This window comes from Falco biarmicus, chromosome 7, assembly GCF_023638135.1.
Source record: "Falco biarmicus isolate bFalBia1 chromosome 7, bFalBia1.pri, whole genome shotgun sequence".
Taxonomy (NCBI): Eukaryota; Metazoa; Chordata; class Aves; order Falconiformes; family Falconidae; genus Falco; species Falco biarmicus.
Window position 1 is genome coordinate 14,317,575 of NC_079294.1, and position 14,685 is coordinate 14,332,259.

The window sequence follows — 14,685 nt, forward strand, 5'->3', positions numbered from 1 at the left end:
GAGGTTCAGGTTGTTCTTGTGCTCAGGTAATTGCCACTTGTTCTTAAATCCCCTATTGTCTTTAGGGATGACATACAGTAATAATAGCTGTCAGCTTGTGATCCTTCATATAAGTCACTGTGGCTTAAACTGAGGATTTGTAGATGCTCTGTGACTGTGACAGTAGGAATCTTTTTTTAGTAGTGTACGGTATGCCTAAGCAAACATACACTCTAGAGCTGAGTTCTTGTAGTTTCTAAGTACTAACATAAGAGTTTGCACCTATTGAAAATACAAGAAAGTGGCAAACCCTGCAGCGCACATTTCACGTTTTTATAGTATCTCTGAAACAACATTCATGTTAATGCTGGGTCTTGTGAAATGGTACAAGATCCCAAAGTGCAATTTGTATTTTGAGGAACAGAGGCAATCAGCACAACCTTTTATCTCCACTTATTTGGCCTTAAGACGTTCAGTGGTGCTTTCCCTTCTAATATATAAACTTGTTTTCCTGCACTGATAACATCCTACTGCCCCCAAATTTCCTCTCTTTAGACAAGCCAGGCCAGGCTGGTTTGTCTGGACCTCTTCTGTCCAAAGGCAAAACTTGTTCCAAACCAGTGGCTGTGGTTAAGCCCAAAGACCTGCTGGTTTTCCCCGATTCAGTAAGGATGATCGGGAGGCAGTGTCATGTGGGACACATTTGCACAGACAGGGGGGAAGGCAATATTTGTATGTGATAGGGTGAACCAGAATTGTGCAGATTCTCTGAAAGCCTTTGTCTTTGAATCATGGTATGTGCCATTTTCCTCCCCCTGTTTTACTAGTTCTGTGCAGTTGGCACAACTAAGCTGCTGAGCCTGGCTTATGATGTGGGCATTCTAGTAGTGCAAGAGACTTACATGAAAATTATTACTTAAAATTATTATACTTAAAATTATGAAGCACATAATAGAAGGTCAGACTAAAACTAGTATTTTTGAAGGAACTTTCGTTGGTAAAATGCAGGAAAAAAGGCTGTGTGCTATATAAACCCTACTATGCCTGCTGGCACTAGCAATCCTTTGTCAACAAAGGGCTTTTGTTTTGGGAAATCCCCAACTCTGAGAAGTCAGCATAGTCACACAATGAGTGCTGAAACCCAGTAATCTTCTCTTGTTACTTTACAAAATGTGGCAGGTTACAGATAGAGCATGCAAACCTCTGTTTGCTGGTGTCTGAGTGGAGGAACAGGGTACATACTAATTTCCATCTGTGGATAGTTTGATATTAATAGCTTGTACTGAAGTCAGTTCTTTGATGTGTATACACATGTGACACTGAAGTGTTTTTCAGACCATAGGTATCAACTATGGTGCTTGTAGGATTAAATCATACACTTGACTTAAAGAGTGCAAGGAGCATCAAAAGACAACACAGTTGATTGCAGTCTAAGTGTAGTATTTCAGTATATTTAACTGAAGATTTTTTCCCCCTGAATTCACGCAATTATAGTCACATAGTTTAATTTGTAAAAGAAAGTCAACATTAGCATTGCATTAAAGACATGGTAGCTCCTGTGGTTACATAGATATGTAGCACCTCGTTTGACAGTAGCTTCCTATGAAGAAATTGTGTATGAACATATTAAGGTTTTATCCTTTGCCTTCGGTATAGGAAGGAAATGCATGGTTCAACAAGTATGCTTCAGTGCTGAAAACGAACCTTCACACAGACAGCTATTGCTGTTCGCTTTTTAGAAATACACATCGCTTTTCTCAGTTATCCAAGTAAATATAAAAAACTAGCTCGTGACAGTTTGTTTCTTTTGTTAGTGCAAACATTTCAAAATTGTAGGAATACCTGTGCTGGGTTTGATTTAATATCTCGGTGTAAAGTACAGGAATAATGTCACAACACTTTTTAGATATTGACCTTGAAAAAGCTAGCACTTTTGTGAACTGTTTTGGAAAATTATATATTTAGGAGAGTATAGGATGTGTAGCCTGTTCTCTTCGGAGGGAAGGTTGCTGATTTGGACATGTTTCCGCAAGCATAATTAAAGAAAGATGATCAAAGTCAAAACTGAAGTATTTTCTGACTCTTTTAGAACATGAAGCTCTTCAGTAAAGTTCTGTCAGAATCCTTGGGACATTTTTAGTGAGACTGTTGAAAACTTTTAAGTCAGGCAAATAGCAGTCTGTTTTGTGGTTTAGGCTAGCCTGTGCAGCTGAATTGCTGGTCCCTGTCTTTGTTCCCAAAAGGCCAACTCTGCGTCCAGGTGGTCAGCTTGTATTGCTTCCCATTAATCCCTTCTGCATCTCCCTGAAGTTTCTTTGATTCTGTGCCTGGGAGGGACAGACATGGTGCTAGAAGGCAGTCAGACTCACCCAGGTATTAAGAACAGCTGAACCCATTGGCAGGGAATCAGTATTTATTTCAGTTTCTTAATTGTATTTTGTAATGGATTTGGACAAGGTAAAAAATACAGGAAAAATCTGCTGAGGTATTTTTACCTTTGGGGTAGCAGTTACATGGAGGACTGGCTCTTTCTGCAATGACAAGGTTCTATGCAATGACTTTGTGCTTCCAGCTACTGTAGGCAAGTTGTTGTGCCCCTGAATAGATTTTAACAAAGCTCACCAGATAAACCATGAGTAGCTTCAGTATATTCCAAAAATTTGAGGAAGTTGAAGAAGGCTGTATGACTCTTATTAGCCTTGCCTATTAATTTTAATAGGGCTTCAGCTAATGAGTCATGCAGAATGCCCTACGTTGGGAAGAAGCTTGGCATCTCTCCCTTCTTGGAATTAAAAAAACAAACCACAAAACAACTTTTGTCAAAATAATAGAGTAAACAAACACTGGATTCTATTAGATATTCTCATAGTTTAAGGCATAACTGAACTGAAGTCTGGCTGTGATCAGTGTCACTGGCTCGGTTGGGTGTCTGTACAGTTAAATACCTGCACATGTTTCTTTCTGTTTGTTGTCACTCAGAAAATCATATTCTGAGCTGTTAAATATGATTACCTCACTGGGATGATTGTTCTAAAGGGCTGTTTAGTGTTTGGAGCTGCACAGGCTGTTTCCATGGTGTAATCCAGCTAAGCAATCATTTCCTGGGAAGGTTCCAGATTTGCTGAGTCAGTAGTCTGGCTGATGACCAGGAAAAACTAATTTATCTTTCTAACAAACCAGGCACACCAGCCAAAGAAGAAGGTGCCTTGTGGAAGAGATTGCTTTTGCAGTGAAAATGGGATAGTTCCTGGTTTCCTTTTTTTCAGGGGCTTTATAAATTGTAGCATCTGTCTGGTGCTGGGAGTGCAGGAGCTGAGAGTTGAGGGATATTGACAGAAGCTTGGGAAGATATGGGAGGAGGAGCTCATCGTTGACAAGAGGGAGAAGGTATTCCTCCTCCTAATCAATCAGCCATCAGAGGGGTGTGCAGTGATGCTCTGGTTGCTGCTGCTGTGAGTTCTCTGTCACCATCTTCCCTTCCCTTGCTACCCCTGAGCAGGAGCCAAGGGTCACTTTGCTTCTGGCTGGAAGAGGGAAGGAGTACCAGTCAGTCACATCTGGCCTCAGCATGCGGGAAAGAGACCAGATCCATGACTGCTGTCGTCTTTTCTAGTATGGGACAAAGTGAAAGTTAGCTGTACCTCTCACTTGACTTGAAGACACTAAATTAGGAATTGCCAGTGCGTTACACGGTGTGCAACACTGCTGTTGCATAGCAGCCCAGTGCTTGCAGCATGGCAAAGAAAAGCTGAGCTACTTTTTCTGTAAATTGGACTGTAAATAGAAAAAGCTGACAAATATTGCCTGCAAATAATTTGTTACAGTGAGTTTAGGCCTATCTGTTTAGTCTCACTCGTTTTGAGGTGAAGGTGCTGAAGTAGTTGTGTTCATTTGTTACTGAGCTTGCTATGCAGTCTCAGTCTATTATTGTCAACAGAAATATAAACAGAAGTTTCAATATTAAAATCATGTTAAAAAATTGAAGTGGGGACCATTCTAGAGGATTGATATCCTGCAGTAGGTCTTCCAATGTTTTACCTTTTATTATCCATTACCTCTTGAACTGTAGAGAACACTTCTAAATTACTAGCATAAATGTAGGTAATCGCCTATTCTCTAACATTACTTGGCAGCCATGTGAAGTGAGAATCAAAGTAAATATTTAAAAAACTATAACTGTGCATTGACTGATACGAACTTTGAGAATATATATATATATGAAAAGATTAATAAACAGGACAAAAGGTTTATCAATGGTAACTCAGTATTTGATCAAAGCTGACGGTATGGTGAGTGACTGTTGCAGTTAATCTTTCAGAAAGGATTGACTCTATGTACAGCATCTAGAATTCACTCCTTGGCCAATCTGACATTTTCTCAGAACCATCCAGAAGCATATACTGGCACATTAAAACTGGAAAACTTGCCATCAGACTGAAAAAGCAAAGAATACAGCAAATAACTTGTCCCACACCTGAAATTTGATCAGACATTATCTAGGCAGCACATCTCAGAGGTCAGAGCCAGAGCTTCAGGGAAAGCCTGTCTCTCTCTGTTAATCATGTAAGTGCCTAAGATTAGTCTCAGTACGTTTCAGCAACACTACCGAAGTTTCTCAAAACTGCAAAGCATTTGCTGAGGAAGACAACTAAACCAGCTTTCTAAAATCCTTTGAACATGGGGTTAACTAGATGAAAGTAATTTGGACTTTTAAAAAAAGCTTTTAGCAGTATCCAGTTGCCAAAATAATTTTTGATTTGGCAATAGTTTGGAAAATGAAGACAAAGAATAACAATAGAGAGCAGGTTTAGTTTAGGTGATATTAGACAGGGTTGTAAGAGAGATCATAACGGTATGAGATACTTGGATCACTTGTAAGTGAAGAGTAAGATTCTCTACTGTAAGGGTGGTGAGACACTGGCACAGGTTGCCCAGAGCAGCTGTGGATGCCCCATCCCCGGCAGTGCTCAAGGCCAGGTTGGATGGGGCTGGGAGCAACCTGGTGTAGTGGAAGGTGTCCCTGCCCTGACTAATGCCTTTTGAGTAGTGATTAGAATTAAGGCAAACTGTTAAATAATTTTTTTTTTTCCCAAAAGAAAATACTTATATTAAAATGTGGTACGTCACACGCATAACTGTTCTTGTTGTGAGCACTGAAGAGAAAATTCAGAGCTCGGTGCCAGACCATAGCATAGGGTGGAGGGTGTAACTTGTAAGGCACTGTACTAGGGCTGATGTAGCGTCAGTCAGGGCCAGAACTGTCCCTATTCTACACACCAGACTGAGAGGACCACATCTCTATTTCTGGCTCCTCTTGTGAGCATTGTCCTGTCTGTGAGTACTGAGGGCTGCCACTTGCAGGTGGTTTGCGCAAGCTGAGCCGTGCAGTTCATGCTGTGCATGTGGGCTCCTTCTTCCTTCCCGCTGGGCTTCTGCCCTCCCTTTCAAAGTCCTGTGTTGACTTCATAAGACCTAATGCAGTCTGCCTTGGAAATACTAGGCAGACAGTATTGCTAACTACAAATATTAAATACATTTCATTGTAAACTGATGCTAGTTTGGGTTTTTTTCATAAGCAGCAGTGGATAAGCACGTGATGTGGGCATTGTCAGTTAACAGGACAGCTCTGTGTTCAGCTAATCCCTTGCACGTGCTTCTTTGGAAGGACAGTTCTACCATACAACCAAAAGAATTGATCTTCACAGTAAGAAACCTAGCTTATCTTTAGAAGGAAGACACTTTTTTTCTCCATGGCAAATACACTGTGAAGGCAAAGCCAGGAATTCCTTAGGTGGTTCTGCCATCAAAATGACTTTCCTCTTTACTCCAAGATGCTCAGACAGAAGCATACAGAACTGTATTTTGGTGACCAGGAAATAATAATCAGTCAGACTTCTCAGGAGAAACATTATTAGTTTGAAAGAAACCTGGCTTTTGAGTTAGGCCAGTCTGAAGCTTTAGCTACCACAACTTTTTGAACAGTGCAGGCTTGCTGGGAATGACTCATTTTCTAGCCTTCAGTTATCAGATTATTTGCAGGTGATGGTACGAAGATGCTGAGTTTTAAATGATCAAGCTGCATCTTGTCACCTTCTTTTTTTCTCCTTTCCATGTTAACTGTGGGTGTAGTTTGGTTGTTTCTCAAGGGCATTTCTTAGGAGAAGGCAGTTTTCTGGGTCAGTCGTTTTCTGGGATAATTCATTCAGATATAAATATGGTAACTTAGTAGAGAAAATAATTTAACTCATTTCTTTCAGGAATCCTTTTGATTCCATATGTTAGACTGTATTTCACTTCATACATATTTATATATATGCATTTATTTCTTACCTATAGTGATCTATTGTGCATAATCTAAATGTGGTAAGGTTAGTGATAGCAAAAATGATAAATAAAGCAGATGGAAAACACTGATCTGTTTTCTATCAAAAACCTGCATGCACATAGAATAAGGAAATAATTTTCTTAATGTTTCTACAAAAAATAGAACCTCTCAAAGTTACCTTTGATATAAAACAGAAAATAAGACAGGTAAAAATAGCTTGTATTTTTGCTTTTCAGAGACATTTTTACTGAGTATTTTGATTAAGAAATATGTTTTTTTTTAATGAACAACTGTTTCAGTCACAATGTGGAAATATGACAGTAGTGTTGGCAAAAATATTGTTTGATACCTTTCAAATTTCTGAAAAGCAGTCTGAGGGCTATGTTGCATGTTCTATTAGTGCTTTAAAGCTCATTTTACAACATGCGACTTACTGTTCTTGAGTGGAATGAATACGTGAATACGATATTCTTTTAAAAGTGAATAAATACATCATGGGTTATTTCGAATGTTCTTTTTATATATTTCGTAGCAAAAGACACCATCGGAATCGTTCACTGGGCGAGAGAAGAGATCAAATTCACAGTCCTACATTGGACGACCTATTCAGCTAGACAAGATCTTACTGTCCAAGGTTAAAGTGCCTCACACTTTTGTCATCCACTCTTACACACGGCCAACAGTTTGCCAGTACTGTAAGAAGCTTCTCAAAGGGCTTTTTAGACAGGGTTTGCAGTGCAAAGGTAAGTAAACGCCCTTTAGGAACGTAAAAGCTAAGCATAATAATATTATTAAATTTGCATTTGAGTAGTTACTACGTAGTCTTACTCATGATTTCCTCACTAAACTGTCTGGGTGTAGCTACATGTACAATTATGTTGGATTAAGCTGGAGTCAAAATTACAGTAATTGCTGTTCTGCAGGAGCTGGCTGCATGGCTGTTCATTCTTACCCTGTGGTATATCTGCAGTAGCTCACATCTTTTTCATTCAGGTGTAAATTACCTTGTATTTGGCACTAGGTAAGTGTGTGCTCACAGAGTTAACACAAAGGACTGCATTCTTATTTTCATTGTTTTCAATCTATAGTCTTGTGCTTGAATTGAAGCACGTGCCTAAGTCCTAGCAGTTCAGGGGTTTGGGGGAGCTGGAAGTAAAATAAGATGAGCTTATATGAGAATTTAAAACCACAATCTTTCAGTGTGACTAATGTGCTCTCAAGTGTCGTGGTGTTGTGCCTTAGTAGGTGCTGAAGTGAATCAAGCCCCTTGGATTGTCGCCTAGATTGCTGGTTCACCTTAGCCAACTAGAGTGCCTGTAAATACAAAGCATTCTGCATGCTATGGTGTTAGATAATGTTGGCTAGCATCCAAAGTCCTTAAACTCACCTTCCTTCTATTACAGTAAACAGTAACTGTCATGGAATTAATCAGTATACTTTGTGTTGCTTCTTTGAACTAACACCCTGCAAAATTTTTGAGTTGCATTCATTTAATTTAAGATGTGATTCTGATGTGATTTAACTAAAGCAAAATCTCTGTGAAGGCGTTGCCTCTTTCAGTTCATTCTGAATCCCAGTGACATAAGCAAATATTAACCTGAGTTTTTTAAAAAATATTTACCTACAGTTTGGCACTGCTGTACCTCAGTTGGTTTTTGGATCAATCTGAAGCTAAATAATTACAGTGGCACAGACAACCTTAGTATATTTCTTCCTGCCTGCCTCTTTGCTTTTCCAGGTGTGTTAATAAGTTACAGCTCTTAGTTTAAGTCAAATGTGTTCCTAAGCCAAAAGAAAACAGTTAAGATGACATCTGATACAGTGCTACTTACACATGAAAAAAGTAAAGGTATATAAAAACATCTGGAAAATAAGGAAGGTATTGAAGGAACCCTCTGCTGAAAGCTGTCTAGAAGTCACTTTGAGATGTAAAGAACAAACACTTTCTTACTTACAGTGGTTGGCTAGGGTTCTGCTGTTTCAATTTTCAGTCATCAGTGTTTGATATCTAGTCAATCTCTTAAACTGCAGTGTTTATACTGCAGCCTGATCGGCTTCTTTCACTGGAAGAGTAGCTCTGGCTTTGCAGCCAAGCACTCAGGTCTCTCCATCACTCCCCTGGATGAGTTGAGCACACACTTTGGCTGCGGCTAGTGCCTTCACCCAGCTGTGTAATGCTTTCCTTTCCCCTCAGGGAAACACGCTTGTAGCATCTTGGTCCTGTCCTGACCACTGGCAGCTGGCACGCAGCCAGGCTAACGAATGCTCTCTGGACACGTTAGCTTTGTATTAGTGACATGTTAGGGCTTGACATTTGTAGGCTGGATAGCAGGAAAAAAAGATAATTGTGTCCCTGAAAAAGAGAAATAATTTTACTGTCCCCCTTTTTTTCTTAACAGACTGTAGGTTCAACTGTCACAAACGCTGTGCTCCTAAAGTGCCAAATAACTGCCTGGGGGAAGTTGCCATTAATGGAGGTAAGTTGCCTTAACAATTGTTTCTGTCGTTGTTTGAACCATCAGTTAAATAAAAGAGAAATGGAAAACTGAGACGTGCACAAAGACATGTTTTTCCATTGCTCGGGAGCAGCCTTTCCTCCACAATATTTCTGTTGCACATTGAAGATGAAGCGTGGAAGGAACCCTACAAGTTGCTCATACACCATCAGCTGGGAGTGTGTGTCTTCCACATAAGTGACACTGACAGACAAGCTCAGCTGTGCCACACAGGTGGTGGCAGCAGCAAAAGCCAGTTGATGGTGGCCTGGTGAATGCAGAATGCCATAGTAAAGCAAAAGGCCACACGCGTGAGAAGTTGGCGTTCACCTGTCAGGTACAAGCACAAAACTGCTTTTTCATCTGGGAGGGGAAAAAAGTGTTTCTTTTAGGATAATCTTCCTGGGAAGGTAAAGCATACCTGGGAGAACTGGGAGTGCCCTCCAGGAAAAAATTCCACCTCTTGCCGTTGGTGTAAAGCTCCTCATATCAGTTGCCAGAAATAAAGACTTGCATATCTGCCGATATTCCCACACGTGCTGTCGGTTCTGTGTCAAGTATAGGAATGTATGGGTAGGCTTGACAGACGGTACTGGAGAAAAAAAGGGTGGTTATAGATGAGTTGTTGATTGCCTTGAAAATGTCACTTTTCTATGTGATAAGGGAATAAGAAACGTGGTGAAGTGTTCAGTTTCTAATGCATATTACCATGTGAAGTTCTCAGCGTAAACCGCTTCTGAGGTTAATAAAGTATTGCTTTATTAAGTACTCTTTATCAAACTTTAAATCAATGATATCTTTTCTAATAATTTCCAAAATTAGCAATGTTAAATTTTTTCATAGTAGTGCGACTGTATTACTACAAAGTTTTTCATTTAATGGCATTTAGTGTAGGCAAAAGTATTTCAGGTGCTGAGTATCCAACTTGAAACGTGTTAAGGTGCAGGATTTTCTGGAAGGTTAATGTTGCGCTCCTACTGCATGTCCTCTCTGATGCACCTCAAACTGGACTCTTGGAGTCACTATTATTTTTATTTTTTATTTTTTTAATCTTTACATCATTTATGCCTCACTTAACCATTAACCATTCCATAAGATAACTTCCTTCATGGATGCAAAGAATGATGCTTATGGCAGTTTATGGCTTGATTCTCAAATCCAAGAGCTAAACGTACACCATGATATGTTAATTCAGTTGATAACAGTATAGAGTTCTACCTGAAATTACAGTCAGAGAAAGTAACTACATCCACTTATAAATGATAATTTTTTTCCTGCATAGGTGCAGTTTTAGAAAGAAGTGCAGAACAGGGTTTGTCAAAAGTGCTAAGAGAAGACAAGAAGGCAAGCCTTGTTTCTGGACAGCTGGGCTAAAAGAACAAAATTTACATTTGTTTCTGAATTACCTCTTGAAGTTCCCTCTTCCCCCCTGAGGCAGCTGTATTTCACCCCTCCAACACACCTCTGTGCCCCCTCCCTGCCTTTGCCCCACAAGCAGCACACTGCTGGTGTTGGCTTCACTCCTACACACAAATCTGATGCTGGGCTGATGGGATGTGATGGTTTGGGGAAGAGCTGAGTGAGGTAAGCTTGTGCAAAGCCACTGGGGGTGAAAACACGTACTCCAAGTGTACTCCTTGAAGCTCTCCATCTTAAAATTTATAGAATTTGGCTTTTCCCCACCAAATAATATCCGTAGTATGGTATCCAAAGTGTCAAAAGTAGAGCTCTTAATTGTGTGTCCTAAATGACTGATATAGGATCCTTAGGATTATCAAAGGAAATCTCATTTATATTTTTACAGTAATTTGTTTCACAGTATTTTCAAACTTAATAAATGAAATACAGTATCTGTCACTTTGTCCATCTGCTGTGTGATACATCTTCCCCAAAATAGTAAGTGAAGGAAGAGCTGAAGCAATAGAATTCCGAGTATGGTCTCATTAATAAACACTTTATATACTAAATGTAGGAGGTTATTTTTAACTGATTGTGGGTTTATTAAAAATAGAGATTAAAAAATTGTTGTAGGAGTAGCAAAGAGAGAGCCTTGCACTGTAAAGTGTCATTCATGACTGGATGACTGTTTCTGCTACAGATGAAGTATAATGTGTCTCTTAATGACACATGGGTAACATATCCAAATATTTTAAGCCTACTGTACATGGAAACAAACCTTTCAGCTGTGCGCTTCCAACTTGAGTAAAATGCCATCAACTCCGAGATCTGTGTGCTTTTTATTTTGGAGCATTGTCTGCATTGACTGTCAAGGACCTTCCTCCACACAATTAGGCAAAAGTTTCTTGGCGAGAATATTTAGTGTCTTCCATGTGGTTTTAACCTTACTTCAAAGCTCTGAAACACTGCAATCATCCCATAAAAAATAGTGCTGTCTTTACTATCTGGCAAGACAGAAGATTTTGACATGTTACATCACAGCCTGTATAGCAGCAGGTTGAGTTTCAACAAAATGACTTTGTTTTGCTGGTTGGGGGTATTTTTTCAGTTTGGGGTTTTGTTTATTTAGTTTTGTAATGTAAATTCTTAGGTAAATAAGTCTAAATTTTTCTCTTCCTTTCTGTCTTCCAGATAAATCCATTCACAAGCAACAATAGAAAAAAAAAGTTATTTCCTACTTTCATCTTGCTTAGACATATCTAATCTGGAAACTGGAAAGTTTAACATAATTTAAATATTAACTGGAAAATACTATTAATACTGTGCTGTAGTCAAATAAGTAAATCCTAAGTCTTCATATTTTTGCTGTACTATCTCACACTGGGTTTTTTGATGCTTATATAATATTTCTTTCCTGAAGGCAGGGAGCGTTATTTCAATAGTATGGATTACTGTGCCATGTTGTGCAGCCTCCACAGAGAACACTGGTGAAAAGGAAGTAATCTTTTTTTCCCAAAAAATGTGGTTCACATTATAAGCAATTTTCTTGGGAGTTATTTCAATAGTTGATCAACATGTCATCATCATATTACAAAATTCCTAGTTTTGAAGTTACTGCTCTTCTAGCCTCAGTTTGCAGCTGTAACCTGCCAACAGCCATCAAGCCAGTATACAACATTCAAGCTGTATTGAAAATCTGCCAGAAGATCTCAGCAATAAAGCTCATGAGTATAGAATGTTTGATAGAAGTCCATGGATAAGAAATTCTGGTTTGACTTTGGCATTCTTTAATAGAAAGTTGTATTTTGGTTTGATACATTTCCAGTTTTCTGTAATGATTTACTAAATGACTAGCTACAACCCGTGCTTCACCAGTACACATAGACTGACTAATGACTAACGTTAGAGTTCCAAAGAGAACCTGAGTTTTTATGAAGCTCAAAATGTGTCAGGATGTTGTGATTGGAGTGTTGTATGTTTTCAGACAATAACGTTGGAAACGATATTCCAGATCTTCTTAGTCCTGGGGCTGAGTCTGATGTGGTCATGGAAGAAGGGAGTGACGACAATGACAGTGAAAGAAACAGCGGTTTTATAGATGACATGGAAGAATCTATAGCTCATGATTCTGAGATGTCAATGACAGGATGCCATAGTGACAATGGGGAAATGCAGGATGCTGATCCAGATCACGATGAGTCTAACAGGATGATCAGGTGAGCTGGGGCGAGTGTGCCTTCCATCTTCTTTTGGGTTTATTTATAAGTGTCCTCCCTAGAGCTGAAGGGGGGAATCTACATGGACGCTATTCTCACTCATTGAGGGTGGACAGGGCTAGTCATATGTGGTGGTTCTGAAATTGCAATGAGATTGCTCCACTGAATATATGCATTAGGAATTTAAGAGAAGCTTAAAAATTATTGTCAAGTTGAAGTAGCAACTGAAAGTTGCACAAGTAATTGTCTTATGAAAATGATGTGAAACTATTTGCACATGAACAGTAAAGAACAATAACTTTTTTTTTTTTTATTTTATTTTCCAAAGCATTTTTTTCCTCATAGTGCCGTACCTGGTCAAAATGAACAAAAACAAACAAACAAAAAAATTGAACAAAAATAAAGATACCTAAAAAAATGTGTAAGTGGCAGTGGTATAATCGGCTCTAGATGAATTATTTGCATTCTTAGATACCTTTAGAAAGAAGGAAAGTTTGGCAAACTTGAAGTAGTAGTTTGATGCAAGTTATAAAATAGATTAGAGGTTTGAAATGACTAATCAGGAAGAAAAATAGCAATTGAGTTGTGCAACATACCTCAGAAATGTCTGGAGAGAAGAAAATATTCAGTTATTGGAACTGTACAGAACAGTAGGGGAAAAAGTAGGGATTATTCATTGTCAGGAACCTAAAATTAATTAAGATTCTTTCAGCTGTAATTTCCCTGATGCAAAGGATCTGTACTTTGAAGAATTACAGAATAATTTTCTTTCACAGGTCCCGGTTTGACTTGCAGTTTCCTCTTTTATTTTGCTTACTAGGAGACTGTTTCAGTAACACCTTCCCCTTACATCTCTGTTAGTAACATGCACCTGTTGCACTAATAGAACGCAGTCAATCCACTTCAACAGTACAGTTTTACCTCCTGCAGCAGTGAACAGTTTTTCCTGCTGTCATATTCATCTGCATAGATGCTGTTTATAGACACCTTGTATCATTGGAATGTAAGCCTGTGCTTATATCACAAAATCAGTGTCATATAACATTTTGAATGTCCAAGTTGTATTAAATGGATAGCCTTGCAGGTTTCCAAAATATAAATATGCAATTATAACTAATAAAGCCACTGATAACCAAGGTATATGTGTTATACTTGAGTTGAGGGACATCTCTGTATTTCCTGTAATACCTTCCCCTGGTTATTTCTAAGGGTAGTCTCCATATCCATGGATTATTCTTAAGTGATCCATAAAAGGCAAATAAAAAAGTATTCCTCTTTCCAGTACAGAATAGAATAGTTAAATAGGAACTGCAACTCCTTTGATCATTTTTAGGCATAAGAGATGTTAAGTCTATGTTAGTCTTAATGAAAGTTCAAGACAGGAACGCTTTTTGCATTTTGATTGGAAACTGACAATTTGCAAGATGTTTCTTATTTCCAGGATGCATTACAGTGAAGCAGGGCCATCTGCAGACATCCACAGTCACAACAACTGTGGAAACTTAAGATAATATTCTTCTCTTGGGCAGTTTCTGCCCTTTTTTTGTTGGAGTTGTTGCACCAATGGCTTTGCCAGCACAGCAGAACACATGAGCTGTCTGTGCTGTGTTTTCATGTACAGTGCTGCATCTGGCTTTACAGTTCTATCAGAAATAACTAAGCATTTAGCTTTGGGACTGGAGCAGATTATGAGTCCATATTCCATGAGACAGAATCTGCTTTAGGAATGGTTAATGCTAAGAGCAAGGAAAGTGGGAAGGTGAGCTTTGGTTAATTCTTACACCTCTCCAACTAGATATTCCAGATTTTATCTGATGGTGCTATCAGGGATGCTGTCAGGTTCCCATGCCTTCCCAGCTTACTGCATGTCAGCTGAGTCATGGAAAGTTTCAACGTGCGTACCCCAGCGTGCGAGGCAATGGGACTTCACTCTAGGTCTTTGAGGGTAAAATGTGTTAGCTTAAACCTCTTTCTCCAAGAGGTTCCAGCAGATTCTCTGGTGTGCCCTGTCAGGGTGTGCACAGCTAGGCAGCTGACACATTTTCTACTCTGTAAACCATCATCACTCCATTTTGTGTTTAAACCCAAGAAAGATCATAGGGCAGCAATCTGATGGGCCATTACTTAGGTGATGAGAGATTCAAGATAAAGTGCTGTTGTGAATCATGCATAGCACAGGCCTGAGCTACGGCTCCCACACCCTAGCTGGGGCCCTAGTCAACTGCCCATCTTCTTTGCTCACCCTTAGGAATATTTCGGGGAGAGAGACGGG

General features: G+C 39.2%; 1 protein-coding gene across 6 annotated transcripts in view; it reads left to right on the forward strand.

The window, feature by feature from the left end:
* Positions 1-14,685, forward strand: part of PRKD1 (protein kinase D1) — a 142,032-nt gene that overhangs the window by 101,009 nt on the left and 26,338 nt on the right. For 4 of the 6 annotated variants that reach the window (XM_056345803.1, XM_056345804.1, XM_056345798.1 and 1 more), the window contains 3 exons: positions 6,837-7,047; positions 8,704-8,781; positions 12,182-12,413. In XM_056345803.1, the coding sequence (XP_056201778.1) occupies positions 6,837-7,047; positions 8,704-8,781; positions 12,182-12,413 (521 nt within the window). The remainder of the gene's footprint in view (positions 1-6,836; positions 7,048-8,703; positions 8,782-12,181; positions 12,414-14,685) is intronic. The other 2 variants (XM_056345800.1, XM_056345801.1) reach the window with 1 other exon arrangement.